General features: G+C 37.7%; 3 protein-coding genes across 8 annotated transcripts in view; 2 read left to right on the forward strand and 1 right to left on the reverse strand.

Moving 5' to 3' along the window:
- On the forward strand, nucleotides 1,641-14,052 carry LOC109832921 (proline--tRNA ligase, chloroplastic/mitochondrial-like). Of its 6 annotated transcripts, XM_020400415.1 has the most exons (10): nucleotides 1,641-1,697; nucleotides 2,773-2,883; nucleotides 3,040-3,126; nucleotides 3,234-3,347; nucleotides 3,427-3,633; nucleotides 10,276-10,413; nucleotides 12,146-12,307; nucleotides 12,899-13,098; nucleotides 13,580-13,663; nucleotides 13,783-14,052. In XM_020400415.1, exons 1-10 carry the CDS (start codon nucleotides 1,683-1,685, stop codon nucleotides 13,922-13,924), a joined length of 1,260 nt encoding a protein of 419 aa, XP_020256004.1. In that variant the 5' UTR covers nucleotides 1,641-1,682; the 3' UTR covers nucleotides 13,925-14,052. The 6 variants fall into 6 exon arrangements, with proteins under 6 accessions (XP_020256004.1, XP_020256003.1, XP_020256001.1 ...); XM_020400414.1 differs by lacking the exon at nucleotides 1,641-1,697 and having other exon boundaries at nucleotides 3,030-3,126; XM_020400412.1 differs by lacking the exon at nucleotides 1,641-1,697 and having other exon boundaries at nucleotides 2,795-2,883; nucleotides 2,950-3,126.
- On the forward strand, nucleotides 5,428-6,537 carry LOC109832922. Its single transcript, XM_020400416.1, has 2 exons — nucleotides 5,428-5,688; nucleotides 5,769-6,537. The coding sequence occupies exons 1-2, from the start codon at nucleotides 5,617-5,619 to the stop codon at nucleotides 6,240-6,242; spliced, it is 546 nt and encodes a 181-aa protein (XP_020256005.1). The 5' UTR covers nucleotides 5,428-5,616; the 3' UTR covers nucleotides 6,243-6,537.
- The window catches only part of LOC109834597 (protein QUIRKY-like), a 3,073-nt gene continuing 1,731 nt past the window's right edge, over nucleotides 14,443-15,784 (reverse strand). Inside the window, 1 exon segment of the mRNA XM_020402632.1 lies at nucleotides 14,443-15,784. This exon segment is cut by the window's right edge and continues 965 nt beyond it. Coding sequence (XP_020258221.1) covers nucleotides 14,542-15,784 — 1,243 coding nt within the window. The 3' untranslated portion in view covers nucleotides 14,443-14,541.

Here is a 15,784-nt window from a genome sequence, read left to right on the forward strand (position 1 = left end):
TTAAAAATAAGAAAATAGATGAGATGAGATGAGTTGTCAGTATATTATTGGATGATGTGACTCACACTTAAGGAAATTATTTTTCTAGCTTTTTGGGAGGAAATAGGTGGAAATGAAATGTTAATGAGATGAGATGAGTTGTCACCATCTTATTGGATGATGTGAGTGATTTGAAATGATGAGATGAGATGCGTTGAATGATGTTGTAGATGAAAATAATATTTTATTAGATGTGGTCGATGTGGTGGATGAGTTATTGGATGAAAATAATATTTTATTAGATGTGGTGGATGAGTTGTTGAATAAAAATAATATTTTATTAGATATTGTGGGTGAGTTTTATGGATAGAAATAGGGCCTGTTTGGTTATTTCCTAAAAACCAAGAAAAACCAAGAAATGGAAATGGAAATGGTGAAAATCTCAAAAAGTACTATTTCCTCCATTTCCATCCCTAAAACTCACCCACAACATCTAATAAAATATTATTTTCATCCAACAACTCATCCACATCATCTAATAAAATATTATTTTCATCTAACCACTCATCCATCACATCTAATAAAATATTATTTTTATCTAACAACTCATCCATCACATCTAATAAAATATTATTTTCATCCAAACATCACTCAACTCATCTCTTTTCATCATTTCAAATCACTCACATCATCCAATAAAATATTATAACAATTCACCTCATCTCATTAACATTCCATTTCTTTGTTTTCATCCCAAAAAGTTGTGAAAACACTTTTCTTAATCTTGGATCACATCACCCAATAATACAATGACAACTCATCTCATCTCATTTCATTTCTTATTTTTAAGAATGAACCAAACCAAAAGAAAACAACAAACTACAGGAAATAGGTTTCTTATAATTCATTTCCTTATTTTTTTCGCCAACCAAACAACATCAAAACTAGTTTTCTTAAAAAATCACTCACATCATCCAATAATAATATGACAACTAACATCATTTCATCTCCATTTTTTTGATTTCCTTCTTTTTTTAGCCAACCAAACACTCCCAAACCAATTCTTCATTTTAATAGTTTTTCATTTCTTTGATTTCCCTCTTTTTTTAGTAAAACAAACAGGCCCATAGATGAAATTGTACTTTTTAAGTTTTCTTTGTTTTCATTTTTATTTCTTGGTTTTTTTAGGAAATAACCAAACAGGCCCTAAAAAAGCTAAAAAAATTAACCTAGCGTCAAAATAAAGCTACCAAAATAACCTCGGCGTCAAAATAAAGCTATCTTGTTCAATAAAAAACCCCCGCAGAACTCCCAGATTATTTCCACACCTCATCTCAAAATCCCGAATGGGAACCCTTCGTCTCCCATCGCCCGCTCTCCTCTTCTACCCCTCCAAAACCCTAAAACCCCCTTCATCCTACAACCTCCGCCCCTCATTTCACGAGTTATCTCCCTCGATCTCCGACAACTGCCGGCGGCGGTTCTTTTAGTTGGAAATTGATACCGTGTTATTAAGATTTATGGCGAATTATTCTTCTAATTGTTCCAAGCATGAGAAGGGCATTTGGGTTGGGATGGGACATATATAATTGAAAAAAATGTTATAATTATTGGAAAAGTAATTTTTCCCATTTCAATTTACATTTGGGTTTTTATTGCAGGAATATTTGAATGTGAAGTTTAAGGAAACAGGGCACAGTAATATGTACTTTCCTCAGGTGTGTAACTTCTTCTTTATGCTGATTTTTTTTTAAGGATTTGTTGTGTGCTCTTATTTTAAGACAGAGATCAGAATTTGTGAGTAAGTTTGACCCGGAGAAGATGACTCAGGGTATTTTAAGGTAACACAAGGGTGGTCAGATAATGATATACTCAAGAGGAGGATGTTGAGTATGAGTCTATGACAGAACATTTTCAACGATGTAATGCTCAAGCCCATAGGATTCTATTAATGGTTACTGCTGCATTGTCACACGTAAATGAGGGGTTTCCCAACACGTGAAAGCAAAAGCTAGACAACCTGGATCGCAAATACAGCTATTAGAGCAGTTAGAATATTGGAGATGTTTGTTCACCTAGGGCTTGTTTGGATTGAGGGGAATGAGGGTGAAGGGAAGTTAGGGGAACCATTCACCTCCATTCACCTTGTTTGGGAACACTTAGGAGGTGAAGTTAATTCACCCTAGTTCCCCTTGGTTCACCCCCTAATAGTATAAAATTTGTTACCCCCCAAATTGGGGTGTAACCAAGGGGAAGGGAACTCCCTTCCCTTCCCTTCTCTCAGTTTCCCTTAACTTCCCTTCACCCCCTACAAATCCAAACAGGCCCCTAGGGTAACTATATAGTGGTGTCTTATTTGTTCTCCTACAAATAAAACCTGCTACCCTCTTTGAAATTGTTCATGTTCAATACATAGATATAAAGTGCCTAGTCAACAGGTTATTGTGTCGATTGCTCAATGCTCTAAAAACTTTCAAAGAGACACGTTTGCTCAATGCACTAAAAACTTTGAAATAGACACGGGAAGGCCACACACATGCCATGGTCCAATAGATGTGGTTGATCACGAGTGAGACATGTCCCTGCTACATCACAATGACCCAAAAAATTGTGGGTTATAGAAGGCCGAGAGACATCATATTTTTCTTTTAGCGCTATTTAACTAAACATTAATAAATGAAGGAAATAGATCATAGTCTTTTTTATCACCATCATCATTGTTGCACATGCTCTCTCATTGGTACAGTTCATGACGCTAATTAAGCTTTTCTTTTTGCATTTTCTTTGGTGCAGTTCATACCTTACTCATTTATTGAGAAGGAAGCCAGTCATGTCGAAGGTTTTAGTCCAGAGCTGGCACTAGTTACCATTGGAGGAGGAAAGGAACTCGAGGAAAAACTTGTGGTATGCTTTTTAAAATTATATTTCAACACTATTTTTTTCTATTTAAAGTGCATATTCAATTCCCAGGGTAAATGAGAACTAACGTACTCAAGTAAAGACTGCAGCTTCGGTGCCATGATTCTTAATGGTTCGCTTCCATTTTTGAGGTTCTGGCAGGTACGACCAACAAGTGAAACCATTGTGAATCACATGTTTACACAATGGATTCAGAGCTATCGTGAACTTCCTCTCATGATTAATCAGGTGCAAATCTATTCTGGTGTCTGGAGTCTTATCGTGAACTTCCTTCTCTCGTGTTAACATTGTTTTCTTTTGTGGGTCTCATCATACCATTGTGTAATATTTTTTAGTGGGCAAATGTGATGAGATGGGAAATGAGGACAAAGCCATTTATAAGGACTCTTGAGTTTCTTTGGCAGGAGGGCCATACAGCTCATGCAACACCTGAAGAGGCAGAAAAAGAGGTCTGTGTTGTAGTGTTAGCCTTCTTGTATTGAATGTTTGGTGCTTATTGATTTAGCTTTATATCTTTCTGAGTTTCAGGCGCTACAAATGATTGATGTCTACACAAAATTTGCTTATGAGCAAGCTGCAATACCTGTAATTGCAGGTAGGAAATCAAAGGCTGAAACGTTTGCTGGCGCTGCTTGTACATATACAATTGAAGCTATGATGGGTGACAGGAAGGCGTTACAAGCTGGAACCAGCTACAATCTTGGCCAATACTTTTCTCGTGCTTTTGGAACACAGGTTAGTGTCCAAACGAGTCCCATTTTTAATATATTGAACTCCATTTTCTGTCTCAGGGTTTAGGCTCTCAATCAATGCTATGGCCTGGCATAACAAATGATTTGTTTTTGTAATAATGATTTCCCAGAATTTTAATATTCTCCCAGTTAGTAGTTTAAGTTAGCAATTCAATGTCAAATATTCATGTTTCATACTGCAACTTATAATCAAAGTAAGTTAGGGAGCATTTGGCAATTGTGGTGTTTTTTCCGTTTCCGTTTTTTTTTTTCAAAAAAATAATGAAACACGTTTGGTAAACGTGGTGGTTTTTTGGACTGACCCTTTACAAAGCCCAAAAGATAAACGCTTTTCTCAAAACACCAAAAAGATGTTTTGAGATCCCCATGACTTATTTTTCCCTCAAACCAACCCGATCCCCTTTTCTCCCTCTCAACCCTAACAGCCGTCGCCGCCTATCCGAGTCGCTGGCTTCGCGATTCAGCCGTTGCCGCCTCCGACTTGTCGCGGCAATCGTCTCCGGCGTCGCCAGCGCCTCCGAGTAGTCGCCCCTGCCACCTCCACGTCGTCGCCGCCGCCTCCACGTCGCCGCTGCTGCCTCCTCATCGCCGCTGTCGCCTCCTCGTTGCGGCTGCGCCTCCTCGTCGCTGCCTCCGGTCGCTTCCGCTACCACCTCCAATTTCGATCAATGTATATTCTCGTGAGATGATATTGAGATTTCATAAAGCTGCTTGTTTGAAACCAACACAAATTTTTTGAATCTGTAACAAGCCTTTGTCTTGCACAATTTTTCTTTGGCATGTAATATCCTCGATTGAGTCCTTACTAGTCTTGTTTTAAATTTGTGGGCTGCTTACAGAATCTATGTTTTGTTTGAGATAAAGCTAATATGATCTATATTGGAATGATCATTCTTTTTTTAATGTATTGTTAATTACTTTGCTGAGATAAAGCTTAATATGATCTCCAATTTTGCACTAGTGGTTCTGAAGGAAAAGTGAAATAATATATATCATAAGGTGCTCTATACTCTATAGTGTATAATTTCTCTAAGTATTGTTACTCATAAAAGAATATCAAAATAAGAAGATATATCATTAGAGGGTTCAGAGCATTTATACATGCATTCAATCAAATTAAAAAAAATTGCTATAAAGAAGCATGAACACAATAAATACAATGACCCATGACAACGAAAATTTATTGGTTATTAACATATGCTATGCATAGCACACATATGCAAGTTTTGATGGCATTAAGCAACAAAAAAAATCCTAGAGCGAATATGTTTGCGTTTTATTATTTTTTATTACGAGGGGATTTTATATGGCTTGTGCTCTATTTGTATGGTGAAAATGAACTAGATTTCGTCATCTAAAAATTTTGTGGATTTTATATGGCTTGTGCTCTAATTGTTGAGGGGATTGAGAGAGTGATGTCTTTTGGAAGCTAAATCCTTCACTTTTACAGAGGCTATTTGTCCAAGAGTATAGCTGCCATATCTTGTTGACTTCTTATTAATTATCACACTTCAGCATAGCATATTAATATGTCATGTTCTTATAATCCGTAACAAGTGAAGATGGTCCAGTCAAGAAACATACTTTAATTTGTGTCAATTTCATCCTTACCCTAATTTGATTCTAATTATACTCTCTTATTTGATTAGCCTTTTTGGTTTCATGTTGTTGTGAATGTAATAGATGTCAAGTGAAAATCATGATGTCAACGAAGTGGTGGTGATTTCCCCTTCACAAGGAGTGAGAACTTGATCTGAAAATGTGAAGCTTTATTTCATAGACTTGATGGAGGAAGAAGTGAAAAAGGGAAATAGGCATACAACTATATTTGCTAGATCCTCTTGGAAATTCATGGAGCATGAGTTGAAAAAAGAAGACGGCGAGAGAATACACTCATGACCAAATGAAAAATAAGTTCAACCAATTGAGACAAAGATGAAGAAATTTGAAAAGCCTATTGACGTATATGACAGTTGAGTATACTGCGAGCACCGGTCAAATATCTGCAATGGAAGATGTGTGGACTAAGTTGTATGCGGTAATACTCATTGATTAATGCAATTTTTATTAGATACCTTATGTGAGTTTGAATTCATTATTTCCTTTTGTTTTACGTAGACGCACAAGTATGCAAGATATTTTAGAAGGAAGGGTTGCAAAGGTTATGACAAGTTGTGCATCATTTTTGGTGATACAACTGCTACTGGTAATCATGCTCCTTTCTCTACTAAAAGTCCTACCATTAGTGAAGATGATAAGGAAGAAGAAGATGAAGATGAGGAAGATGTTGAGTCATCTCGAGCTAAGAAAAAAACAAAAGTGGCAAACAAACGTGTACTGTTGAACCAGCAAATCCAATTAGCAATAGTTGAAGCTTTAACCTCGATGGGAGAAAACTCTAGGAAGAAAATGGAGTGGAGGGAGAGGAAAATGAGTTCGGCTACTGCAGATAGTCATGTTAGTGGAGGGAGAGGAAGAAGCTCTGAGGAAGAACAAGGCTTGGTTCACTGCATCACTGCACTTAGTGCTCTTCCTGATGTTGACTCATCTCAGTTTTTCAAGGCTGCACATATTTTGCATGATGATGCATAATGGAGAACCATGTTTTTAACCATGCCTAGTGAGAGAAAGAAGGATTGTGTGTTAAATCTACCTTGATGTTGTTTGTGTTTGTTTTGAAGAAATTTGTATTTGTTTATGTTGTGTTTGTTTCTATTAGGCCAAGGACCTTTGTGTGTTTCTATATGTTTGATTCTAGTAGGTCGAGGACTTTTGTGTGTGTTTCAATTATGCTTGTGTCATAGTAGATTGAAGACTTTTGGATGTATTTGTGTTAGTTTGTGAACCTATATATTTTATTTCCATAACGTTGTTGGTATTATACTTGTTTATGTTGTTGACATGTGTTTCATGCCTTATGTAAATTTTATTATGCAGGACTATGATTGAAATTTATTTTGACGATTGATTTGATTTTTTTATGTAAATACATTTTTTAAAGTTTGCAATAGTGTTCAATTATAATTTTATATGTTTTTATAGGTATGGATGGCAATACAGATACATATGATTATCAACTATCATCACAATCTGATTCAGACTCTGATTCAGATGAGGAGCAATTTCAAGTGTTATTGATCATTCATGCATTTATGGAGTTTAATGGATTTTTTATGGAGCAGCCTCGACCACAAATGATTTCAAAATTAAGTGGGCATGATTGGGTGATTGAGGTTCTAGGTGGTCACCCAAGTACTTATTTTGACCTCTTCCGAATGAAAAAAGAAGCATTTATTATTAACCTTTGTGAAGAGTTAAAAGAGAAATGGAAAATTAAAACATTCTAGAAACGTGACGGTTCAAGAACAAGTAGCAACCTTTTTATTTGTGCTTTCTCATAATGAACGCCAATGGCTGGTCGCGGATCGTTTTCAACACTCACTAGAGACCATCTCTACATATTTTAAGAAGGTTATTTATGCAATTTGCTCTCTAACCAAATATGTGATCGTCCCTCCATCATACGATGCAACTCCACCAGAGATATCATATAAACCAAAGTATTATCCTTATTTTAAGGTATGCATATATTCCTTCCTACATTAATTATGTGAATTTTTTATTATTGTTCTAATATATAATATATATATTACATGACAAAATTGTGTAGGTGCTATAGATGGAACTCATGTTTCAGCTTGTGTGCCGCAAGATAGTCAAGTTCCATATCGTGGAAAGAAAATTGTGCCAACAATGAATATGATGTGTGCTTGCTCTTTTGATATGCGGTTCACATTTGTTATGAGTGGATGGGAAGGAAGTGCAAATGATTCAAGAATTTTCTTAGAGTGCATTAGCAATCCCGCAAACAAATTCCCTATGCCCCCTGCAAGAAAGTATTATTTGGTTGACTCTGGATATACCAATATGCCGGGTTTTCTTTCACCGTACCGTGGAGAACGATATCATTTGAATGATTATCGAGGGCAAAATCTTCCACCGCAAGGTACTAGAGAACTATTCAATTACTTGCATTCGTCATTAAGGAATGTTATAGAACGATGCTTTGGGGTATTGAAAAAAAGATTTCCAGTTTTAAGAGATATGCCATCATATAGTTTGAGAAAACAAAAATATATAGCATTAGCATGTTGCGTTATTCACAACGTGATTCGAATGCATGATTCTGGAGATCCATTATTTGTCGAGTTTGAAAATGAAGATGTGGAGCTTGAAGAAGATGATATGACTGCACAAGAACAACAAACCATACCGGTCAATGTCGGCCCAGAGCACCTTCTATATATATATATATATATATATATATATATATATATATATTACATGACAGAATTGTGTAGGGTCTATTGATGGAACTCATGTTTCAGCTTGTGTGCCGCAAGATAGTCAAGTTCCATATCGTGGAAAGATAATTGTGCCGACAATGAATATGATGTGTGCTTGTTCTTTTGATATGCGGCTCACATTTGTTATGAGTGGATGGGAAGAAAGTGCAAATGATTCAAGAATTTTCTTAGAGTGCATTAGCAATCCCACAAACAAATTCCCTATGCCCCGTGCAAGAAAGTATTATTTGGTTGACTCTGGATATACCAATATGCTGGGTTTTCTTTCACCGTATCGTGGAGAGCGCTATCATTTGAATGATTATCAAGGGCAGAATCTTCCACCGCAAGGTACTAGAGAACTATTCAATTACTCGCATTCGTCATTAAGGAATGTTATAGAACAATGCTTTGGGGTATTGAAAAAAAGATTTCCAATTTTAAGAGATATGCCTTCATATAGTTTGAGAAAACAAAAATATGTAGCATTAGCATGTTGCGTTATTCACAACGTGATTCAAACGCATGATTCTGGGGAGGCTTTTTGTTGTTTCTCACTAGCACGAAGTTCCATTATGTGCAGATTTTACAAGTTCAGTCTATTAAGTTATCTAAAATCCAATGAAGAGATAAAAGTAGTTGAAACGTGAATGTGGGAGCTTGCAAGTTTTCTAAGGATCATATATAACAGCAAGAATATAGGAGTTGAATTGATGTCACTGACATCTTTGGGCAATTTGTTTCAGTCCTTTCCATTTGACAGTGGACTACACACATCTTAATTATTACATGGAAAATTGAGGTTAGAAAGTCCTTATACGGGAGGTGATGGGATAACATTCCTCCTTGAGAGCAATACTGGAAGTAGGCTGTAGAACTTAAGTAAACATCATTTCTTGAAAGAAAATTTGAATTTGTGAAAGCCAGTGAGATAAAGTCTAAGAGGTCATATGAACATAAAACTATCTTGCATTTTTCATGCACCTAGAGTTTTTGATTATTGGTAAGAAACAACATCCATAATTTTGTTTGTGATGAAAATAGTCCTATGGCAGCATTTGAGGACGGTAGAGATACCTTGCAATATCTTCTTTGAATATCTGACTTACTAGTTCAGTATATGATGGAGATGAAGATCTCTTCTGAGAACTTTGTTCTCCGGCTTCTAATTATCATCTTTCTTTAGTGTTGGTTTGTCCAAAAAGGAAAGAAGCGAGGAAAAGAAAAGAAAACCTTTTGGGGCTGGAGATATATCTTTTATACAGATTGCAAACGCTTGCAAACTGTTGTCTTCTCCAATGATACCTATCTGTCACGTTCCTCTTCTTTCTGCATTGCCTGGGATCTCCATTCATGCACTGCTGAGTGTGGCATTTGTCTTGTTTATGATCAAATATCCACCTCTGTCACTGACACCGTAATAATATCGGCTAGTTAGAAACAGTGTTTAGGTGACTAGCATGCAATATGATGCCTGCAATTGCTTGATGTATATGGACTACACTCAGAGTGATCTATAGATGTAGTATAGTAGCGGACTAATGTATGATTGACAATGTTTACCTTAGCAATCCTGTCATGCAACTTACTTTGAGTTCCTTTTTTTATTTTTATTTTTTGGGTTACAAAACTGAGGACACTTACCGGTGGCAGTGGAATGCCGTGAAAGTGTCTTGTCTCGTAAAGATTGGGGCCTTATGTTGTCAGCTTCATTATTGAACATTTTCAGTCATCATTTGCAATAAATCTTAATTTAGATGCTTTTTCTCTACAAAATTGAGGTCTTTGTTTTTCCACTGATGTAAGTCTTAGCGTTAAAGAAAATGCACTAATACATTACCCAACCATATTGCTTGCGCGCTTGTTTTTTGGAAACTTATGCTGTGGATCATAGAGTTAGCATGAGTGAAGGACAAAGAGTGTAAAAATCTCGAAGTATCTTGTATCTGCAGTGTCTTGTGCCTGATAATGACAATGCATTGCATGATATTTTCAGTTGATGCTCTCCATTTTCGCAATGGACCAAGAAAATATGCTTTATTTTTGTTCTTTTCTCAATACAACAGTAGCAACACTTGCATCATATAATCAATATACTTGGTTTTCTCTCTTTCACCTACTTGAATTGTTACTGTTACTGCTGGATTCATATTATCATTCCATTCCAAGAGTTGCCAGTAGTCTTGTAGTTGGCATCTGAGCATGTGTAGTTTCTGCATAGATTTAATGATTTTCTTGGGTATGATGTTTATATATTTTTTTCTTGACATAACTGACAGTTCAGTGATGAAAATGGACAAAGACAATATGTGTGGCAGACCTCCTGGGCTGTCAGCACTCGTTTCGTTGGTGGTATTATTATGACCCATGGAGATGATACTGGCCTAATGCTTCCTCCCAGATTAGCACCGATACAGGTGTGAAGGCTTTTGTTCTGTTTATTTTAAGCTAAGCACTGAGCTGATACTGGACAAGGATTTTGTGAATCTAATGGTGTATTCTGGTCTAAATATTATGTCATTTTGTTTGCAAAAACAATGGATTTTGATATAGTAAATACTGATGCAAATATTGTTTAAGCTAACCAGTGGGGATTATAAACTTTCTGAGATCTAAATCATTCTGTAATATATTTTATGGAAATGTTGTGCACATGAAATTTTACCATGCATGGATGTTTTGTCCCTAGGTTTACTCCTTCGTGCTTTGCTCTTCACATCTAGAACCTTGTGTTATTTATGCTCTTCTGTTCCAGAAATTTTGGTCACTGGGGCCACAAGTCTACAAGCATAACTAGTATTTTACATTTTTACCTAAATATTAATAACATCAAAAGCAAATATGCATTTATGTATGTACAAAAAAAAGTCAATAAAGAAGTACCTTATTAGAATTCTTTTCAATTGTTCACGCCCTGTTTTCATATTTTGACAGTGTATGATTTTCTTATTGTCTATGCTATCAACAATATTTTTTTCAATATAAATGACCAAGCTATTATTCAACCAGTCATCTCCCATGCAGTTATGCATTCAATTCTTCTCTATATTTATTGCAGAAAAAGTTCACTATATTCAGAATTTGGGGGAATTGATGGGAATCTGGGGATTGGGTAGAGGGTTTTGGCCAAATTGGTCGGGTTTTTTGTTTTTTGTTTTTGTTTTTTTGGGGTTGGGGGGTGGGGGGGGTGGGGGGTGGTTGGTAATGAGGTCAAATATTAGCTGGAAATTAATTGAATAGCTTAAAACAACACAAACAACGTTTATTCGCGAGACAATTTTGTCGATGCGTTGATATATAAGCTTAGTTGATATATATAAGCTTAATACTAAATATATTTACTGTGGGTTAGTGGGGTCAATTAACCGTGCTGCCCCACTGTAGATCCACCCCTGCTCTTCTCCACTGCATATGAAGCACAAACATTATGGGGTTTTCCTCACCTTCTCCTTTAACTAGTACAACAGACAGACCTCTTCAATTCTTCCTGTTTCTCGTCATTTTATCTTCATACACAGGGTAGATGACTTGTTGTTCCTTCTGCAGTACAAACATGTATCTTCTAATAGTACTTGTTCTTCTATCCTTCATACACAGGGTAGATGACTTGTTCTTCCTTCTGCAGCACAAACATGTATCTTCTAATAGTACTTGTTCTTCTATCCTTCATACACAGGGTAGATGACTTGTTGTTCCTTCTGCAGCACAAACATGTATCTTCTAATAGTACTTGTTCTTCTATCCTTCCTGTCCTTAAGGACTTATTATACATGTATGAATCATGATTCTTTTGGCAGCATTGTGATACACACTCAATGACTAGATATTTAGGTGATTATATCTTAATTCTGCTTTTCAGATATTTTATGCAATCTTATCAAGTTTTTCAAATAGTGGTAAACAAGTTGTATCATTTATATGCTTTCCGTTTGGCCTTTCTTATTATTATGGATACCTGCTGTTGATCGTGTTCGAAAATGGGTCAAAATAGTGATGATTTTTGGTATTCTATTCTATCGCCATTTTAGATTCAGGACTGAAGGAAATTAATCAAACTCTAGGGTGCAGTCTTGTTATTTTCCGTCTATTTTCTGCTGGTAATTAGGTCACTGGATGCTAATTCTTTTGCTCCTAATTGAATATATTCAGGTGGTAATTGTTCCCATTTGGAAGAAAGCTGATGAGAGAACAGGAGTCCTTAATGCTGCTATTTCTGTTGAGAAATTACTGAAAACTGCTGGAATCAAGGTCAAACTTGATGAGTCAGAACAGAGGACCCCAGGATGGAAATTCAATTTCTGGGAGATGAAAGTAAGTGCATGCCTTTTTTTATCGTAAAAACCAATTATTTGGACTTTGCCTGGAGCCTTGCATAATTGCAGCCATTTCATCTCTGAATATACATTTCTTCTATTGGGCCAGTTTGTTAAGAGGAATTCTGTTCCATGTAAAAGAAGAGTTATGTTTTCTACCTTTTTGTTTGAGATTTGATGAATTGAGTGTAATGAAAAAGAAATATTCCCTACTCTAGAATAACTTTAAAAATTTGTTCTTGCTGTTTTTATTTGGGTAATGAGTCAATACCTTCCCGAACAAAACAATTTCATTCCTCTTCCCCTTTGGTTCACTTCTTTTCCTGAGTTCTTTTTCAATGAAACCGTCACCCTTTCAGCTAAGTGATCAAATTGGCTACGGAATTACACCCAATATTTGCCGGTTTATACAAGAATCCATGCATACTCCATTTCCATCACAATTAAACAGTAGCTACAACATCAAATTCATGTAAAATTTTTGACATTCTGTTTGGTTTATTGCCTAGAACAGATAAGACCTACTCCATTAAGAAACAATTTTCTTTTCCTTCTATAAAGATAATAGCTTATCTCTGTTTTTCTACAGGGCGTCCCACTAAGGATAGAAATCGGACCTCGTGATGTTGCCACCGGAAGTGTAGTTGTGTCCAGACGAGATATCCCTGGAAAGCCTGGAAAAGATTTTGCGGTATCCATGGAGCATTCGGCTCTGGAAGCCCATGTGAAGAGCAGGTTAGAGGATGTCCAGGCATCACTATTGCAGAGGGCTACATCATTCCGTGACAGGTAGGCCTCAAATATCTTTTTGATGAAAAAACCTTTTTAAGTCTATATTTGCTAGAGTACATCAATCACATTTAATTTTTCTTATTATATGAGTGAATGAGAGCAACATTGTTTTTAACTTGTAGTTCCCGGCCTGGAGTTTCATGATGAGAGTAATGTTAAGCATGCATAAAAAATAGTCTGAAGAGGATGTGTTCCTTCACCAATCACTTGTATATGTGGAAGAGGAAAAAGAAAATACTCTTTGTACGCCTCACTCATGGTCACATATGCCCTTATTTTCTTAAATTTATATGACAGCCCGTAGACAGTTATTTGTGGGAGCTGAATATTGGATTCTTCACTTTGTCTTTATTTTGTTTTTGCGAAGGAACTTTGAGTCTTTGACCTCTTGAATGAAGGCTGTTCTGTTTCATGCTTTTATTTTTTGTACTTTTTCTCTGCAATTTCTCTGTTGAAAGTTAATGGTTTTCTGCTGCAGTAACATTGTGGATGCTAGCTCCTATGAGGAGTTGAAAAGAGCAATTTCTCAAGGAAAATGGGCTAGAGGTCCATGGTCAGCAAGGTAAGGGCTTTATCCTCACAATTTTTTTATGACTTTTTATTTTCCCGAATCAGATTGCCAGAAATTGATGTCATAATGCTAATGCCTTCGTTTCTGATGCTTGATTATTAGTGCATCAGTGATGCCAAGGAGTTGAAGGTGAAAGAGGAGTCAGGGGCTACAATACGTTGCTTCCCATTCGACCAGCCTCAAGGGTGGAAGACTTGTTTCATGACTGGTAACCCAGCTGACGAAGTTGCAATTTTTGCAAAATCTTATTAAAATTTGTTTTTTTCCTTTTCAATCTGGAAGTTACATAAATACATTTGTAGCTTCTCCTTGCTGATGTAGGGTTGTGTAATATTATTTATTCATAGTTTTGAGTGATTCTAATAAGCATTTACGGATAATTTACTTGTACAATAGGATATTAAGATTGAACTATCGGTCATGAAGATCATCATTAATTTCGTAAATTTTGTGGGCTATAATACATTTGTCCTGGCATTTCAATGGAATCAGCTAAATACGAGCATGTCACTATTTCTAAGGCCCAAATGTGTCCTCTGTTCCATTTACTTGTGCATTCTAAAGCCCTGTGCGCTTGTTCCATTTATTCTTAAAACAAAGAACCAGATAGGCATGAGAACGTCAAAGTATTTTTCGTATCTAATCCTTCTACTCATTAGATGTTTACTGTTGAAATTACTGAGAACGTTCATAAACCATGGGGCTCCTCCTACTCATTAGATGCTTACTTTTGGAATTATTGGGAGCATTCATAAACCATGGAGCTAAGCTTCAGAGAAATATACCAAGTCCATTACAGCACAGGCTTCTACTATTACATAAACGGTTTCTTTCCTCCGCGCCGTAGGCTAACATTTTACAGGATTGATCTAAATAACCCGATCAGAGAGCGCAGGAAGCCTTCGGAAAAAGTTCAATGCCGGTGCCGGCATCCTATCTCTAAACACCGGGTGCCTCAACCAATACAACCCTGCAACAATCGCCACAATCTTGCTTGGCACAATATACAGAACAACTGCCATCATCAAACATAACCCCACAAACATCCCCGTCGCCCTCGGATCCCTCCAGGTTACCAACGCCTGCACTCTCTCCGTCTGTGCTGCTACATCACCGAGCAACGCCTGCGCTCTTGCCCCCATCGTCCGCGCCCGATCATACCTCACCCTCACGACCTCCGCCCCTCTCACGCTCGGTATTGGATCGAACTCCTCATCCAACTCATCCCTGTCCACCGCCTCTGCACCTGACATCCGAACACTTGGATCTGCTGCCGGTACCCGAATCCGACACCGGTACCTCCACAACCCCATTCCAAACACGTGCAATGCCAATGTCGGAACGATCAGCTCAGGAAAGCAGACTAGAAGTATCATCACCACGTGTGCGATCATTGTTGCTGTCGGGTTCCGCCAAGTTCTCATGTCCGCCGTCCATCTCGCCATGTCAGCGACCCAGGCTAGCGAGTTCAGGATCCTTTGGTAGTTGGCGCGAGCTTTTCGCATACTGAACCCGCGGGGATCTGCTGCGTCAAGCATCCACATTACGACCTCTCGTTTTAATGAAGGCTGTGCTGCGGTGATTGGTCGGACGTGGTGCATCGGCGGGAGCATTGGTTGGCCGTAGACGTGTAAAAGGTCGAGAGAGGAAACGGCACGTGAGAAGCGGACGGCTATTTCGATCTCGCCCATTTTCTTTGCTCCTGAGGGGAGGAGGAGGACTAGCGGGTATGAACAGCGGTAGCTCCGATTGGTTTCCAGAGTTGAGATCCGGATCCGAATCTTACCCATGGGATGGGATGTGGAGGACTCTTTTGACCCCTCCGATTCGTCAAATACACCTATGGTTAGGACCGTGCATGGGTCGTAGACCGGCCACGTGTACTGCTCGTTCCAGGTTGGGTCGAAGCTATCGGGTATGGTTCGGGTCCGCGCCCATTTTGGTCCGTATTTGGCTACGGCGTACGAATCCGTTGAGCCTTTTCCATCGATTGCCTTCATTGGTAAAAGATTCTTGCAACCGATAATGCCTAGCTCTACAGCGCCAATTGGTGATCTCCATAGTTGCCTTGCTGAAGGTCTGAAGTCGCTGGCAGAGTGAGGCGGCTCGTCC

This window comes from Asparagus officinalis, chromosome 3, assembly GCF_001876935.1.
Source record: "Asparagus officinalis chromosome 3, Aspof.V1, whole genome shotgun sequence".
Lineage (NCBI taxonomy): Eukaryota > Viridiplantae > Streptophyta > Magnoliopsida > Asparagales > Asparagaceae > Asparagus > Asparagus officinalis.